Genomic DNA, 16,075 nt, shown 5'->3' on the forward strand with positions numbered 1-16,075 from the left:
CAGCTCACAGCTGGACTGGCAGGGAGACGGAACATCCGTTTGGTTAACTGTAACCATTTCGTTGACTATAGAACTCATGGAGTCACAGGGAGAGGGGCAATTTGAGGAACTGACAGCATGGTTTCCTGAACATCTAACTGAATGACAGCCCGCCTAGGACTGGCTGGGCCTGGCGGCCTGACAGTGGAGATGACAGGCAGCCTCCTGAGGGCCTTGCAGGCTGGCTGACTGATGACTTGTGATGCTATGTGCCTGTCTGGGTGGCCACATGTTGTGAATGGCTGACTAGTGTTAGGAATCACAGCTGGCCTGAGAGAATGTCTGGATGTTCTACTGTCTGGCTCGGTGTGAAGCAGGGCTACCTGAGGGAATTTCAGACTGACTGATCAACAGATCTGTGGCTGCTCGCTAGGCAGCTGTGTCTGGGGACTGGATGCCCTCCCTCACTGAATCCCAGCATGCTGGAGGGCCTGTTGGCTGCTCCCACTGACTGTGGTTGGTCGATGCTGAGAATGACTACCTTGCTGACCGACAATATGAGGGCCAGACTGAACGAGTCACAGGCTGGCTGACCAACAGCAAGATCAGCTAGCTGCCTGACTCCACGGCTCTATGTGGTTACCGACTGTCTGCCCTGATAGAATCCCACCCTCCCTGAGGGACCCAATGCATCAGAGGATAGACTGACTGATGGTGGGGATGCATCGCCTTGGAAATAACAGACTGGCTGCCCCACTGACAGGTGGTGTGGAAGCTTAAACGTACTGTTGCTGTGACTATTTGTTGTGAGGGCCTAGCTGGGTGTTGTTACTGAATCGTGGTGTGAATGAGGAGTAATCTGAGAGAACTACAATGACCAACGGATAGTGTGACTGCCCCACGGGGCTGTATTAGATGCTGACAATGACATCTTGTCCCGACCTAATCACAGCCTGCCGGAGGGCGTGGCTAGATGCTGTAGCTTAAGAGAGGATTTCCCCAGGGAGAATCGCAGCTGGTCCCAGGGCAGGGGTAGAGGGTGAGGAGGGCCGATTGGTCGGCTGACAATGTGAAGACCGGACGGTCCGAGGGGATGACAGGCTGGCTAACAGTGCAGTCTGTCTGCCTCCAGGAAATCGCAGCCAGCTCGAGGGAGGGCACAAATGGATGCTGCCATTGACTGACTGACAGTGTGAATGGGGGAAGAGTCTGACTAGACACCTGTCTGGGGTGAACGACCCATTGCCTGATTTGAATCGGGTGGCCGACTGCCCAGCTGGATGTGGCGCTAGCCCACCTAGGAGTCACGGCCTGCTTGGGGTTAATATGTGATGACGGACTGACTGACGGTGGTAATTGGGGGTCTGACGGGACGAAGAATCCCCCGTCTGACTGGCTGACGACGTGATTGGCTACCACCGTGACAGACAGACCGGCGTACGGGCAGGGCCTCGGGCAACCTCAGCTGGCGCCGCCGCCGCCACCGCCGCCGCAGCCGCCCAGACGCACTCTGGGAAAGCGCGGCGAGCACCCGCCTCCGGGACCGAGCCGGGCGGCGAGGAGGGGTCCGGTCACGGCTCACCGGTTGGTCCGCGCGGGGACTGCTCGCAGCGAGCCGCGGCCAATAGGCTGCGCGTTCCCGGCCACGCCCGCGCGAGCTCTCTTCTCGCGAGGCCGGCTAGGCCCGAATGTCGTTAGCCGTGGGGAAAGATGGCGGAAAATTTAAAAGGTGAAGCAGTGGCAGCAGAGGCGCGGGCCCGCCGGCCGGGCCGGGTGGGCTGGAGGGGTGGCGTCGCGGGCTCGGGGTCCTGGCTTCCGAGGCCACGGAGCCGGGAGCCGGAAGCCCGGCACGGAAAGGATAGGGCTCGGGGAGCGCGGGCCTGGTGCACGGGGCTGGGCGGGGCTGAGAGGAGGGGGCGCGCGCCTCGGAGCGCGGCGGGCGCGGGGCTAAGTGGGGCCGCGGGAGGGGGGCGCGCGCCGCAGATCGCGACCGGACCGTCGCGCGCACGCGCGGGGGCTTGTCGGGGGACGCCGCGCCCGCGCGCGGGAAAACTGGCCCCCGGTGACCGTTACCCGCTCGGTGTCCACGCGAGACGCCGGAAGGGGAGGGAAGAGAAGGGGGACAGACTCCCCCGTTAGAGTGGGGGGACAGGAGACTCTTCAGGGGGCGGCTATCTCCTCTGAGCGTGATGGGGGAAGGGTTTGCAGTAGAGGGAAATGGGGCCTCCCTGATAGGAGAGCTGGACTCCCCCATGTGCTAGGAAAGAGGGGTGACTCAGAATGTTGGGGGCTCTGCTGCATGAGGAAGGCCGCGAAGAGGATGTGTTCCACAGGTGTGAGGGAGACCTCCCAGTGGTACGAAAATCCAGCAGTGGTCAGTGTGGAGCCAACAGAGCAGCTGGAGATGTCGGGACCACTTTCCTGGGGTTTCAAATGCAAGTTGAGGGGTTTGGAAGGGAGAGGAAAGCGTGGGCAACAGACAGGCTCAATCTCCACTAGGCCTTTGGGGGCGGGGGGAAGCACACGAAATAATCTTGAAAAGCTCTTGTCTTTAGGTTGACATCTGGAGTATTTCATGATGAGTTTAAAGATTTTTGTAAAGGGAAGTAGAAAATAGTTAACATTTTAAAAAGATGAAACAGGATGAGTATTGACTACACTTGGAATGTTTTATGAAATGATTTGATAACATGGCTTCTAAAGCACACTAAGAATGTGCCTTGAGTCAAAGGAATATATATTTTTAAATCTGTGTGTCTTGAAATATTTTGGTAGCCCCAGAAATATTCTAGGTATATTTACAAGAATTGATGTCACCAACCTGTACTGCTTTGCATGTTCCTAAATTCAGAGCATACCCTTTGGCTGAGCTTTATCCTTCACAGAAATGTGGATGAGACAGAAAGTCAAAATGCAGAGTGAAAAAATATACTTTGTGGGTTTAAGGCACCCAAATTGATCATTCAAGGAAACTTCCTGTAATGTAATATCACTCTACAATCTCTTATTCATAATTCCATGAAGTCCTGAAAGTTGAAATATTTTTCTTAAATGTGGCACCATACATGGTGAAAGATTATAAAGTGGGACTATTCATTGAGCCTATTTTATATCTTTGCTTCTATTTAATGTGGAAAATCCATACTTTTGCTGCAGAACTATTTAACGTGTTTGATATGGCTTGATGCCCCTGACCACACTGGGGGTGACGTCTGGGATATCCTAGAACTATACTTGTAAAATCTAAAAAATTTTGAATTCCAAAACACATCTGGCCCAGGAGTTTCAGATAAGGGATTAAGGACCAGTCTTTCCAGTTACACCTTTGTTTGGTGGCCTGGAGGTTTTAATCTCATCCCCACCACCACCTGCCCCTCAGGGCAATGCATCCTACTGAGATGGGGGTGGTTGTTCTCTTTGTTTTGCAAAATGAGGAGAAGGGTGATCAGGCCAGTCCTGAACTCAAGGTAGGTTTGCAGGCCATTTTAGAAGTAGTGTAGAGAGAGTTTGGAGCTCTGGGAATAGATTGTCTTATGACAGTCCATGTAGCAAACCCCACTTTGAGAACTGCTGCTCCAGGGGTAACCTTAGGCAGTGAGCATTGAAGTTCAAGGAAGTGGCACATTTCTGTTGCAGAAGAGTCTCAGCATTAGGGAAGGCCTGTGAATTAACTTTCCCTGACTCTAAGGCAGTCTTTCGGATGTTCCAGGGAGGATCCTGGGTCCCCTTTGGCCCCTGGCCTGGTCAGGCTGCCCACTAATAGTTCTTTCTGGCCCCCTTGTTCCAGGCTGCAACGTGTGTTGCAAGTCTTCTTGGAATCAGCTGCAGGACCTATGCCGCCTGGCCAAGCTCTCCTGCCCTGCCCTCGGTATCTCTAAGAGGAACCTCTGTGACTTTGAAGTCGAGTACCTGTGTGATTACAAGAAGATCCGCGTGAGTCTGGGGTGACCAAGCCCTGGGTGGGGGTCGGTCTCCAGAAAATTGGTTTCCAGCCTTCTTGCCCACATCTGTTTCCAAAGGAAATTTTCTACCCAGATCCTGAAAAAAATAGGATGAATAGACCCTCTTGTCCCCATTTTACAGATGAGGAAACTAAGTGGCTTTTTGAGGGGAACAGGAGCTCAGAACAAATCCCCAAATAAATCTCTCTTCCCACCTCCCTAGGAATACAAACCAATTGCAAAGATTGAGATGCTGAGCCCAGGAGTAGAGTTGTTGATAGCTGACAGTTATTGAGCACTTTCAATGTGCAAAGCCGTTCCTCTCAGAAACTCATTTAATCCTCCTAACAACAGACACTGTGAAGTGGGAACAGTTATCGTTGCCAGAGGAGGTAATGGCAGGAGAAGTTAAGAGAACACACTGCAAAGCCAGCATGCCTGGGTTCAAATCCTGGCTGTGTAATCCCAGGCTGCTTACCCAAACTCAGTACTTCATTTTTCCTCATCTTTAAAATGAGGATGATTAGTAGTATCTATCCCATTGCAAGTTGTGAGGATTAAATAATAATACACGTAAGTTGCTTAGAACGGTTCCTGCTACATAATGAATGCTAGAAAATGTTAGCCATTTTCTTATTTTCAGATGAGGAAACTGAGGCCCAGCAAAGTTAAATAACTTGCCTAAGGCCATACAGCTAGGGAGTGGTGGATTCAGGATTTGTACCCAGGGTGTAGAGTCTGTGTTGTTAAACTATCCTAGAGCTGCCTCTTGGCAATTCCAGCTCCCTCTGGCTGCTGTGTGGAGAACAGCCTGCAAGGGGGCGAGGCAGAGGCAGGGGCCTGTGAAGAGGCTCCTGTCAGGGTCCAGGCAGTGACCATGGTTTGTTTGAAGGGGTTGGAGTCTGGATGCATTTTGAAGGTGGGGCTGATGGGATGTACGGAGGGTAGATGTAGGGAGTCAAGGATGACTCCAGGAGTCTGAGCCTGGACAGCTAGAAGGAAGGAGCTGATGGTGGGGAAGGAGGACAGTGGAGGGAATGGATTTGGGAGATTAAATTAAAAGTTGGCATTTGGACAGATAGAAAGGGGGAGAGCAGGACTCGAACCCAGTAATCCTCACTCTGTAGCTCATGCTTTTTAACCACTACGTGGAGTCATTCCAGAAAAAGAGTGGGGTGGGGTGGGAGTTATCTGTTGGCTTTGGGATGGAAGCCCCATGAAGACTGGCCTACGGATTGTACCACTTATGGTGCCCCCATGCCCCTTCCCGCCCCCCAACAGGAACAGGAATATTACCTGGTGAAGTGGCGTGGATACCCAGACTCAGAGAGCACCTGGGAGCCACGGCAGAATCTCAAGTGTGTACGAATTCTCAAGCAGTTCCACAAGGACTTAGAAAGGGAGCTGCTCCGGCGGCACCATCGGTCGAAGACCCCCCGGCACCTGGACCCAAGCTTGGCCAACTACCTGGTGCAGAAGGCCAAGCAGAGGCGGGCGCTCCGGCGCTGGGAGAAAGAGCTCAATGCCAAGCGTAGCCACCTGGGACGTATCACCGTGGAGAATGAGGTGGACCTGGACGGCCCCCCGAGGGCCTTTGTGTACATCAATGAGTACCGTGTTGGTGAAGGCATCACCCTCAACCAGGTGGCTGTGGGCTGTGAGTGCCAGGACTGTCTGTGGGCACCCACCGGAGGCTGCTGCCCAGGGGCGTCACTGCACAAGTTTGCCTACAATGACCAAGGCCAGGTACGGCTTCGAGCCGGGCTGCCCATCTACGAGTGCAACTCCCGCTGCCGCTGTGGCTATGACTGCCCCAATCGCGTGGTACAGAAGGGCATCCGCTATGACCTCTGCATCTTCCGCACGGATGATGGGCGTGGCTGGGGCGTCCGCACACTGGAGAAGATCCGCAAGAACAGCTTCGTCATGGAGTACGTGGGAGAGGTAGGGAGACGGGACCGGATGTGTGTGTGCAGCTCTTCCCACTCTGTGTTTGTAGTGTGTGCACCCAGCTCTCCTCACTGTGTGCCTGCAACTCCCTGCTTTCCCTGTGGGAAAGGTCTGGGGGAGGGGAGTTGATCTGACTGTCACAGGGCCATGGGGCAGGGGCTAGTATTCCAGGCTGGTACATTGCTGGTGGTTAAAATAATACTGAAATACTTCTGGGCTGGGTTGACTTCATAAGGGTACCTAGCAAAGAAGAAAAGTGGGAACTGAGATCCGGGCAGCATTCCTCTTAACAGGCCATGTGGTCTGGCCAGGGTTGCATCACCTGAAAAGGCACTTCCTCTTCTCCTTTCACAAGGGTCTGTCTTATCAGCAAGCAGTGTCTGCCCCGAAGGAACATCTTTTACTAGTCTGCACAAAAGGAACACAATCAGTTTAGAATAGGATGTAGACACGCCTTGGACAGAGGCTGGTTTCTTCCTCCTGTGGACTTTCAGGACACCACGGAAAGGCCCAGTGTGTTAGGCAGGCCAGCCCCTGTAATAAGCAATCTCCCATCTTAGTGGCTTCACACACGGGAAGTTGTTTTGCTCATAGAACAGTCTAGTGTGGGTGTTTGGGAGGGTATCCTTTCACACAACAACTGGGACACCTAGACCCTTTCCCTGTTGTGCCTTTGCTGTGCCTTGGAGTTGCTAGAGCCTCGGCATTGCCTGGCAGGTGGGCTGAGCAGGGGCTACGAGGGGAGGTTCTAATGGGCCAGGCCTGGGTGCAGCGCACATCACTCTGCCCACACTCTCTTGGCTGGAACTGAGTCACTGGCCTTCCCTCAGTGCAAGGGAGGTGGGAGAGTGTGCTTCAGCCATGTGTCCAGGTGGAAAACGCAAGGGTTTTGGGTGAATATCTAATAAATGTCTGGAATAGAAAGTGTCATATTCTAAGGTGGAGTGTGGTGTAGGCATTTGGGATGGGACAATTCTTTGTTATGTGGAACTGTCTCATGCATTGCAGAATATTTAGTATCCCTGGACCTTGAGCTTAAGTCCGTGAGTGTGCCCTGTCATGGTGACAACTCCAAATACCTCCATATACTTCCGTAGGTTTCTTAGAAGTGTGATATGGTTAGGAAATGACAGAAACTGGCCTGAGGGACGCACACCTGAGGGTATCCACATTGTAGTACTGACATTGATGACAAGGAGAGGAGCTGTACAGTAGAGAGGGTCAGACCACAGAGGGACAGAGACAGTCTTAAGGCAGAGCAATCTATATCACAGGACTCTTGACACGCCCCAGATAACCCTGATAGTCTGCTGGAGGAAACAGCCACATGCTGAAAGACCTGACAGTCTGGAGGAAGGAGGAGGCGTCCACACCCAGAGGGTTTCTGACAGTCTGCAGGAAGAGGTGTCCATGTCCCAGAGTGACCCCGATGACTTGGAGGAAGAGCTCAAGCTCCATGCTCCCAGAGGGCCCCGGTGGTCTGACTTGGGAAATGTCCACACCCACACTGTCCTAACAGTCAGGAAACAGAAGTATCCTCATCCCAGAGGGATCTGGACACTCTGGAAGAGGTCGGGTCTACACCCAAGAGCACCCTGACAGTCTCGAGGAAGTGTCCATATCAGTGTCCTCACATTCTGGAGGTGTCCAGACCTCAGAGGGACCCTGTCTAGAGGAGCATGTTTCCTTACCCTGGAGCCTCTGACGGTCTGGAGGAGGAGGTGTCCAGACCCTATAGGCCCCTGACAGTTCTAGAGGCCGCACAGGGCAGGAAGTGGCTCAGCCTCGCAGTTCTGATATCTAGAGGAAAAGCTGTCTACCATGCAGGATCCTGACAGTTGAGGAGGTGGAAGAGTACATCCCACAGGCAGCCCAGAGTCCCCTGGGCCTGATACTTTTCTGGCTTCTCTTCCTTAGTGTCCTTACTCCTCCGCGTTGGAAACATCAGGGTTTCCAGGGACTCTCACCCTTCCCACTCTCCACACATTCTCTCTGCACTATTCTTGGCCTCCCTCTTGCCACATTCGGTGACTTCCAGGCCCCTCCAGCACCCTCAGACCCATGGGTCCTCCTGATGGTGCCACAGGCCCCTGAACACCGCCAGAGCCAACTCATCTTCTTGCATCCCCCTCTGAAGAGGCAGCATAGCAAAGTGGTCAGGAGGGTGGACCCTGGAGCCTGCCCGCCTGAGCCTGTGTCTCAGTTTCCTAATCTGTAAAATGGGAACCATAATAGCACCCACCTCCTACACTTGTTATAAGAATTTTTAATTTTTTTTGAGGCTGTACTGAAGTAATCTCTGGCTGTTATAAGAATTAAATGAGTTTTTACGTGTGAAGCTACTTTGAAAAAACACTTGAGCAGTGTTCAATATATAAGTTTTATATAAACGTTAGCCAGTACAGTCCAAAATTCAGAAAATCCAAAATGCTCAAAGGGCCGGGCGCGGTGGCTCACGCCTGTAATCCTAGCACTCTGGGAGGCCGAGGCGGGTGGATCGCTCAAGGTCAAGAGTTCGAGACCAGCCTGAGTGAGACCCCGTCTCTACTAAAAATAGAAAGGAATTATCTGGCCAACTAAAAATATATATAGCAAAAAATTAGCCGGGCATGGTGGCGCATGCCTGTAGTCCCAGCTACTCGGGAGGCTGAGGCAGTAGGATCGCTTAAGCCCAGGAGTTTGAGGTTGCTGTGAGCTAGGCTGACGCCACAGCACTCATTCTAGCCTGGGCAACAAAGTGAGACTCTGTCTCAAAAAAAAAAAAAAAAAAAAATGCTCAAAACCAAAAGTGTTTGTAACCCATCTGGCTATAAGACCCAGCCTGGCCTGGTAGGGGCCTATTTATAGTCTTTATTTATCCTACTGGGATTGAATATTCATAAATTTTGTTGCAGAAATACTAATTGACTTGATTATGTGGTGTTGTCCCAGACACTATACCAGGGTGTTATGTAATGGAGGGCATATCCCCCTACCTGTACACCACTCGATTCTACAATTGGGACACCAACAATCTGCCCTTTCCTCCTTTGCACCCTTCCACATTTGGTCAGAACGTTCACATTCCTGCAGAGCATTCCCACCCTTACCCAGCAGAGAATGCTAGCCTATTTTATCCATTCAAAAACATGCAATTTGTTCCTATTTTAACATCTTGGACATGAAGAGGAGTCTTAACTAATTTAATGAAATGATGGTGTATCATTTAAATAACGGTAGTTTTTCCTTTCTCGGTAAAGGGCACATAAAATCAGGGCGCATCTTAGATTCCAACAAGATGCAGTACTCATAACCACTCCTGTTATCAAAAACAGAAACACCTTTCATGTCCATGATATTGGATCTTTACAAGATTTTGTCACTGTCATTCCCATTCTACAGATGATAAAACTGAGGACCAGCGAGGTGTAGTAATTTGCTCAAAGATACAAAGCTAGTAAAGTGGGTAAAAAAATAAAGGCCCAAGTGTCTGAAACTGGTGCTCTGCCAGGCCTGGTGGCCTTTTTTTTTTTTTTCCTTCGTATTTGGCTGAGAGAACAGGTGCAGAGAGAGAACATTCAGGATGGCATATCCAGGAGGCAGAGCAACAGCTGACAGCAAGTCTCCTAGTTCCTGTTTAAGTCATCGGCACCCTTTCCAAGCTGCCAGCTTACAGCCCGCGTCTTCTCCAGTCATTCTGGAGAGCTGCTAGGGAGGGGGGACCAAGCATTACAGAGAAGGCACCAGGAGCCGTTTGTGCCCTGGAGGGCTTATAGTATGACTCACTCCTGGTGAGACTGGGAGAGCAGGTAGGGGCAGAACAGGCAGGAAGACAGAGACCAGGGAGGAGGTGGGCATTCCCACTGCCTCCAGGAGGGGCTACAATGAAAAAGATGGCTCAGACACCACCCAGAATGCCTGTGAGCCCGGGAGATGCTACCCTTTGATCCCAGGGCTTAATTAGAGAGGCAGCCAACTTCTGAGGTGGGGCGAGAACCGGGAGGCTTGGAAGGCTGCCTGGAGAATCCGTTTGAGCCACAAGGAAGAACGCATGTTCTCCTGGAGGTAGAAGGAGACTGACCTTGACATACTCCACCTCAAAACACTTCTGTGGCTCCTGCTGCGTCCCTCAGGAGAATCCCCATTCTTCAACCCGGTGTCAAAAGCCCTTTTATGATCTACACTTGCTTTAGAGGATGTATCTCTTTTCTGTTCCCCCTCAAACCCTAAGCACAGTGTTTCCTGATCAACATCTTGCACTGTGGGTGTCTGAGTCTGTCTCTGTCACCAGACTGTTCCTTTATGTCCCCCACCTAGCTGTGACTCCTGAGAATGGGGACCAAGTCTGGTCCCTTTGTCTCTCCCACCAGACTGTGAGCCCTGACAGCTGAGACTAGGCACAGGGCAAGCCTCAATAAAAATCCACTGAATGAATGAGTCAACAAACAAAAATTGGGTGTGGGGAGCCAGGCTCCTCAAGGAGCAGAGCTGGAACATGGGGCAGTGAGTGTGGCCTGAGGCTGGTAAATCTTGGTTTGCTCAAGGCATAGATGGCACAGAGTACAGGCTGGAGGTGACTATGTAAGAGTCAGGGAGGAGACAGGATACCAGTGTGGCCATCCTGGCTAAGGGGACAGATTTGCAAGTCAGAAGAGCATGGTCACCGACCTGCATGAGGGCAAGCAAGGAAGGAGGCCTGGGTGGGTCTCTGGAGAAGGGAGAGGGCAGGAAGAAGTAGCGTGGGGGAAGAGAGTGTTTGTGCTGCCTGGAGGACCACCACTTGGGCAGAGGACAGGTCACTAAGCAAGAAAGCAAAAGAAAAATCAATCGCAGTTCGGTGTGTCTCCTGCGTGCTGTGCACTTTGTGGCACTTGCCTCTGAGGGCCGGGCAGAAAGGTGTTAGGAGACCCAGGAGTGCAAAGTGAGACTTGCCCTGGTCTAGGGTACCCTGAGGCTGAGGAGGGGGCACTCTTGGGTACAGGGGGACCCTCACCCAGGGATGGACATGGCAGCTACACTGGGGCCAGAACCTTGTGGTTGCTGGCCCCTGAGGGAAGAGGGTACATGGGGCCAGAGAGGAGAGATTTTGGGGGTAGGGTGGGGAGGAAGACCTAGCCAACAGCATTTGGGAGGCAAGGACGGGCTGGGGCTAGGATGGTGCTGCAGCTTCGCATATACTAGGACACATGAGGGTCCAGCTGGGGAGGAGGGGACTGAGGAGGAGACACCTGCTACTGTCTTGAGCACCAGTTGTCCGCACTGGAGAGCAGAGGGCTAAGGGAGGGCTTCTCTCACCTGCTCTCCTGTCTCCTTTCATCTTTCCTCCCCTCTGTTGTTCTGTCTGTGAAGTTTTTGGCCTCAGCCTCTTTCTTGCCATCTCAGACTCTCTGGGCTCTTGGTATTTTCTCTGGACCTGAGTCCTCCCATACAAGAGTCTCTACGTTTCTAACTCTGTCTCTACGGGTGTCTTCCCCCTTGTTCTCCATGGCTTCCTTAACATCTGCATAGCCCGAGCCACTTTAGCTGTCTTGTGCTGGGTCCCACGCTGGCTCAGGCTCCCTTGCCCTGGATCACTCAGTGTCTCTCTCCCCAGTGCGCCCTGGGTCTCTTTCTTTCTTGTCCTTGCTTTGGGTCTTTCTCACTATGGGGGCGGGTCTCTCTCTCTCTCCCTCCCTCCCCTCTCTCTCTATATATATATATGTAATTCATTATTATTATCATCATTTTCTCTTGCCCAGGCTGGAATGCAGTGGCGTCAGCCTAGCTCACAGCAACCTCAAACTCCTGGGCTCAAGGAATCCTCCTGCCTCAGCCTCCCGAGTAGCTGGGACTACAGGCACGCCACTCACGGCTAATTCTTTTCTTTCTTTCTTCCCTTTTTTTTTTTTTTTTTTTTTTTTGAGACAGAGTCTCACTCTGTTCCCTGGGCTAGAGTGCCGTGGCATCAGCCTAGCTCACAGCAACCTCAAACTCCTGGGCTTAAGCAATCCTACTGCCTCAGCCTCCCGAGTAGCTGGGACTACAGGCATGTGCCACCATGCCTGGCTAATTTATATATATATATATATATATATATATATACACACACACATATATATATATATATATATACACACACACACACATATATATATAATTTTTTTCTTTTAGCTGTCCAAATCATTTCTTTCTATTTTTAGTAGAGACGGGGTCTCGCTCTTGCTCAGGCTGGTCTCGAACTCCTGACCTCGAGCGATCCACCCGCCTCGGCCTCCCAAAGTGCTAGGATTACAGGCGTGAGCCACCGCCCCCAGCCTAATTCTTTTCTTTCTTTCTTTCTTTCTTTCTTTCTTTCTTTCTTTTCTTTCTTTTCTTTCTTTTCTTTCTTTTCTCTCTCTCTCTCTCTCTCTCTCTCTCTCTCTCTCTCTCTCTTTCCTCCCTCCCTCCCTCTCTCTCTCTCTCTCTCTCTCTCTCTCTCTCTCTCTCTTTCTTTCTTTCTTTCTTTCTTTCTTTCTTGAGACTGGGATCATACTATGTTGTTGTTTTATTGTTTGTTTGTTTGTTTGAGACAGAGTGTCACGCTGTCACCCAGGCTAGAGTGTCGTGGCGTCAGCCTAGCTGAGGGCAACCTCCAACTCCTGGGCTCAAGCGATCCTCCTGCCTCAGCCTCCCAAGTAGCTGGGACTACAGGCACGTGCCACCAAGCCTGGATAATTTTTTCTATTTTTAGTAGAGATGGGGTCTCGTTCTTGCTCAGGCTGGTCTCGAACTCTTGAGCTCAAACGATCCTTCCACCTTGGTCTCCCAGAATGCTAGGATTACAGGTGTGAGCCACTGTGCAGGCCCCTTCTTGCTCTGTCCCCAGGGCACAGGAGGCTCTGAGAATTCTGAGGCAGTTCTTGCTGGGCAGCAGCAGGAGGAGTTTGCTTTCTTTTACTCTAACTGGACCTTGTAGCCAGCCTCTGCCCGCCGCTGAGGGAACTCCCCATGCCATCCAGAGGCCTGAGGAGGAGTGGGCAGCGGGTTGCTGAGGCTCAGCCCCTAACAAGGTCTGACGCCCTCTGCATCGCTGCCCCCACATGTCCATGGGGCAGGGGTGCCTCTGCTCACTGTTCTTCAGGGCTCAGGAGCCATGCTGGCTTTCCTGACCCTTCATGTCCAATCTCCCCTTGCCCATGGCCCTTTCCCCAGATCATTACCTCAGAGGAGGCAGAGCGGCGGGGCCAGATCTATGACCGCCAGGGCGCCACCTACCTTTTTGACCTGGACTACGTGGAAGACGTGTATACCGTGGATGCCGCCTACTATGGCAACATCTCCCACTTCGTCAACCACAGTGTGGGTACCCCCGGCAGGCGGGAGGGGGGCGAGGCGGGGCAGGCTGGGGCTCCCCTCACTCTCCCACTGTTCTTTCTCGCCCAGTGTGACCCCAACCTGCAGGTGTACAATGTCTTCATAGACAACCTTGATGAGCGGCTGCCCCGCATCGCTTTCTTTGCCACAAGAACCATCCGGGCAGGCGAGGAGCTCACCTTTGATTACAACATGCAAGGTGGGGGTGGCAAGGGACTGGGGGCAGGGGCACATAGTGATGCGGGACATGAGGACCCCTCCCTAAGGCACACCAGTCACTCACAGAACCAAGGGAAATTCTTTAGCTGGAGCTTTAAGATGCTCTTCCTGAGTCCCACTCTCCCGTCTAGATTCCTAGACCCTTGCCCACCCCTTGGGGCCACCTGATTCCCAAACCCTGAACCCCCACCCTGAGACGTTCATACCAAGACTTCTGGGGGGAGATGTTTGGCTGGAGAGTTAAGACACTTCTCCAACTCCAGTATTGAGTGAACGTCCCCCAACCCCTCCCCACTCCTAATCCCCCTTGGCCTTCTTCATTCTAAGCCTCTGGACACCCTGTGGCTTTCAGCCAGTCTCCTCCTTGACAAACTAGCCACCTCTGAGACACTCAAGGGCAGATCTTTGGCAGGAGAATTCAGATGCCCCTCTGGACACCCAGGTGGCCCTCCATCCCTGACCCCTGCCTGAAACAACCCTCCTGGTTCCCTGATCGCAGCTGCCTCCCCCAACACCCCTCCAGGGCCGAGCCCTGGCCCTAGCCCCAAACCAGCAACCCTAAGATCCTTCCTAACTCAAATCCCAGAGCTGTTCCCTGCCCCCAAGATCCCCGTCTCATGGTAAAAGGGTAGCAGGATGCTTCATCCAGGCCTTCTAACAAGTCCCCTCCTTCCCTCCCTCCCTCCCTCCCCCCCCCACTTCCCTCCCTGGCTGTGACTCCACAGTGGACCCCGTGGACATGGAGAGCACCCGCATGGACTCCAACTTTGGTCTGGCTGGGCTCCCCGGCTCCCCCAAGAAGCGGGTCCGTATTGAATGCAAGTGTGGGACTGAATCCTGCCGCAAATACCTCTTCTAGCCCTTAAAGTCTGAGACCAGACTGATCGAGGGGGCCTGAAGCTGCCTGCCCCTCCCCCCACAGCTGCCCTCCTGTCAAGGAATGACAGCCAGGGCCTCGCCTGCCTCCACCTGCCCCACCTGCTCCACGCTTAGGGCTGCGGCTGCGGTGAGGACCGACTCCAGGAGTCCCCTTTCCTTGTCCCAGCCCCATCTGTGGGTTGCACTTACAAACCCTCACCCACCTTCAGAAGTAATTTTTCAACATCAGGACTTTCTGCAGTTGGGATTCGTGGCCTATCAAGGAGGTCCAAGGGGTGAGCCCCAGCCAGCCCCAGAATAGAACAATGTTTGTTTTTGCACCTGCTTCTGCCTGGAGCTTGAGGGGTCTGCTGCAGGCCTCCTCCCTACTGCCCCGAAGGTATGGGGAAGCAACCCCAGGGCAGGCAGACATCAGAGCCCGGAGTTCCCAGCAGGACATAAAGCTGGTTCCCTGACCACAGAAACTTTGTACTAGTGAAGGAAACAGGGTCTCCAGGGCTGGGGGCTGAGGCTGGTTTCTGCTCGTGCTTACAGTGCTGGCAGCTGTAGGGTCTCTTCTTCAGGGCTGTCCATCTGAGAAGTAGACTCCCATATGCCACTGGAAGGGGAGTGGATGGCCACGGCCCACTGACCAGTGAGAGGAAGGCAGTCAGACTTTTGGCCAGCCCTGGCGGTGGCCTGGGCCCGAGCTCTGCCTTCAAAGAGTACAGAGAAGATACCTAGGGTTCTCGGGAGCCCTGACCTAGGGTGTGATGACTGCTGGTACTGCTCAGAACTAGAACCAAGATCTAGATAGTCCGTAGATAGCACTTAGGACAGAAATGTGCTTTGATGAGGTGCCAGGCACTGCGTAGAGTACCTGGTCCACGTGGATTGTCTCAGGGAAGCCTTGAAAACCACGGAGGTGGGTCCTAGGAAAGGGCCCATGTGGCAAAGGTGAAGTACAGGCCAAGCGTAGGGGGGGGGCTTCCCTTCCCCACTGTGGGATGGGGAGGTGGCAGCGAAGCCTCTGCTGCCTGTGAGCCCCAGCCCCCAGCCCTTTGCGCTCACCCTGGGTTTACTGGTCTCAAAAGTTACCTGCCTACAAATGTACAAAAGGCAAAGGTTCTGATGGCTGCCTCGCCCCTTGCTCCCCCACCCCCATGAGGCCTTCTCTAGGAAGCCTTTCCTGACTACTTGTGCCCAGAGTACCCCATGTGAGACTGTGTGCCCTGCTACCAGATGCCAGATCTGTGTGTCCGTCTATGTGTCCATCCTGCCCTTTCCCCCAGACTGACCTTCAGGCATGGACTGAATCTGGCTTTCCTCTTGTGTACCCCTTGGCCCCACCCAGCCCAGAGTGGGCATCAATAAAACGAATATTGACTGAACAAAGCAAGATGTGGGCATTGAGGGCCTTGCATGTGCGTTGCGGGCGGGCTTGTCCGGGAGCATCTTCCTCACACCTCAGCCATCTGGCTCTAGCCGTTCCAGTTCTGGCCCCCAGAGCATATTGCTTGCACCATCATCTACATAACATCTTGACCTAAGATAAGTTTCCTTTATACTTAAATTTAAAAATGCACCTAAAAAGCAAACTAAATCCATTGCTGTCTAAATGGACAAACATTAGCATTTGTCATAAACAAAAAATAACCAGAGAAATAAATACAGCGGAAATACAGAAATGTAATATAACTCTAGCTTGAACCTCCTTGCTCTTAAAGGCTTTGAACCCAGAGCCTGCCTCCTGCATTAAGAAAGAAAAGTTTGTGCGTGCTGCAGAAGCTTTTTCTGCAAATATTTACTGAGCACTT

The 16,075-nt window shown here is 52.6% G+C and overlaps 1 protein-coding gene across 2 annotated transcripts; it reads left to right on the forward strand.

Annotated features, from left to right (window-relative positions):
* The first annotated feature begins 1,437 nt into the window (after nt 1-1,437).
* On the forward strand, nt 1,438-15,649 carry SUV39H1 (SUV39H1 histone lysine methyltransferase). Of its 2 annotated transcripts, XM_045538052.1 has the most exons (6): nt 1,438-1,708; nt 3,767-3,912; nt 5,202-5,864; nt 13,020-13,166; nt 13,251-13,380; nt 14,126-15,649. In XM_045538052.1, exons 1-6 carry the CDS (start codon nt 1,690-1,692, stop codon nt 14,257-14,259), a joined length of 1,239 nt encoding a protein of 412 aa, XP_045394008.1. In that variant the 5' UTR covers nt 1,438-1,689; the 3' UTR covers nt 14,260-15,649. The 2 variants fall into 2 exon arrangements, with proteins under 2 accessions (XP_045394008.1, XP_045394009.1); XM_045538053.1 differs by lacking the exon at nt 14,126-15,649 and having other exon boundaries at nt 1,595-1,708; nt 5,202-5,851; nt 13,251-13,372.
* Nucleotides 15,650-16,075: the final 426 nt, after the last annotated feature.

This window comes from Lemur catta, chromosome X, assembly GCF_020740605.2.
Source record: "Lemur catta isolate mLemCat1 chromosome X, mLemCat1.pri, whole genome shotgun sequence".
NCBI lineage: Eukaryota > Metazoa > Chordata > Mammalia > Primates > Lemuridae > Lemur > Lemur catta.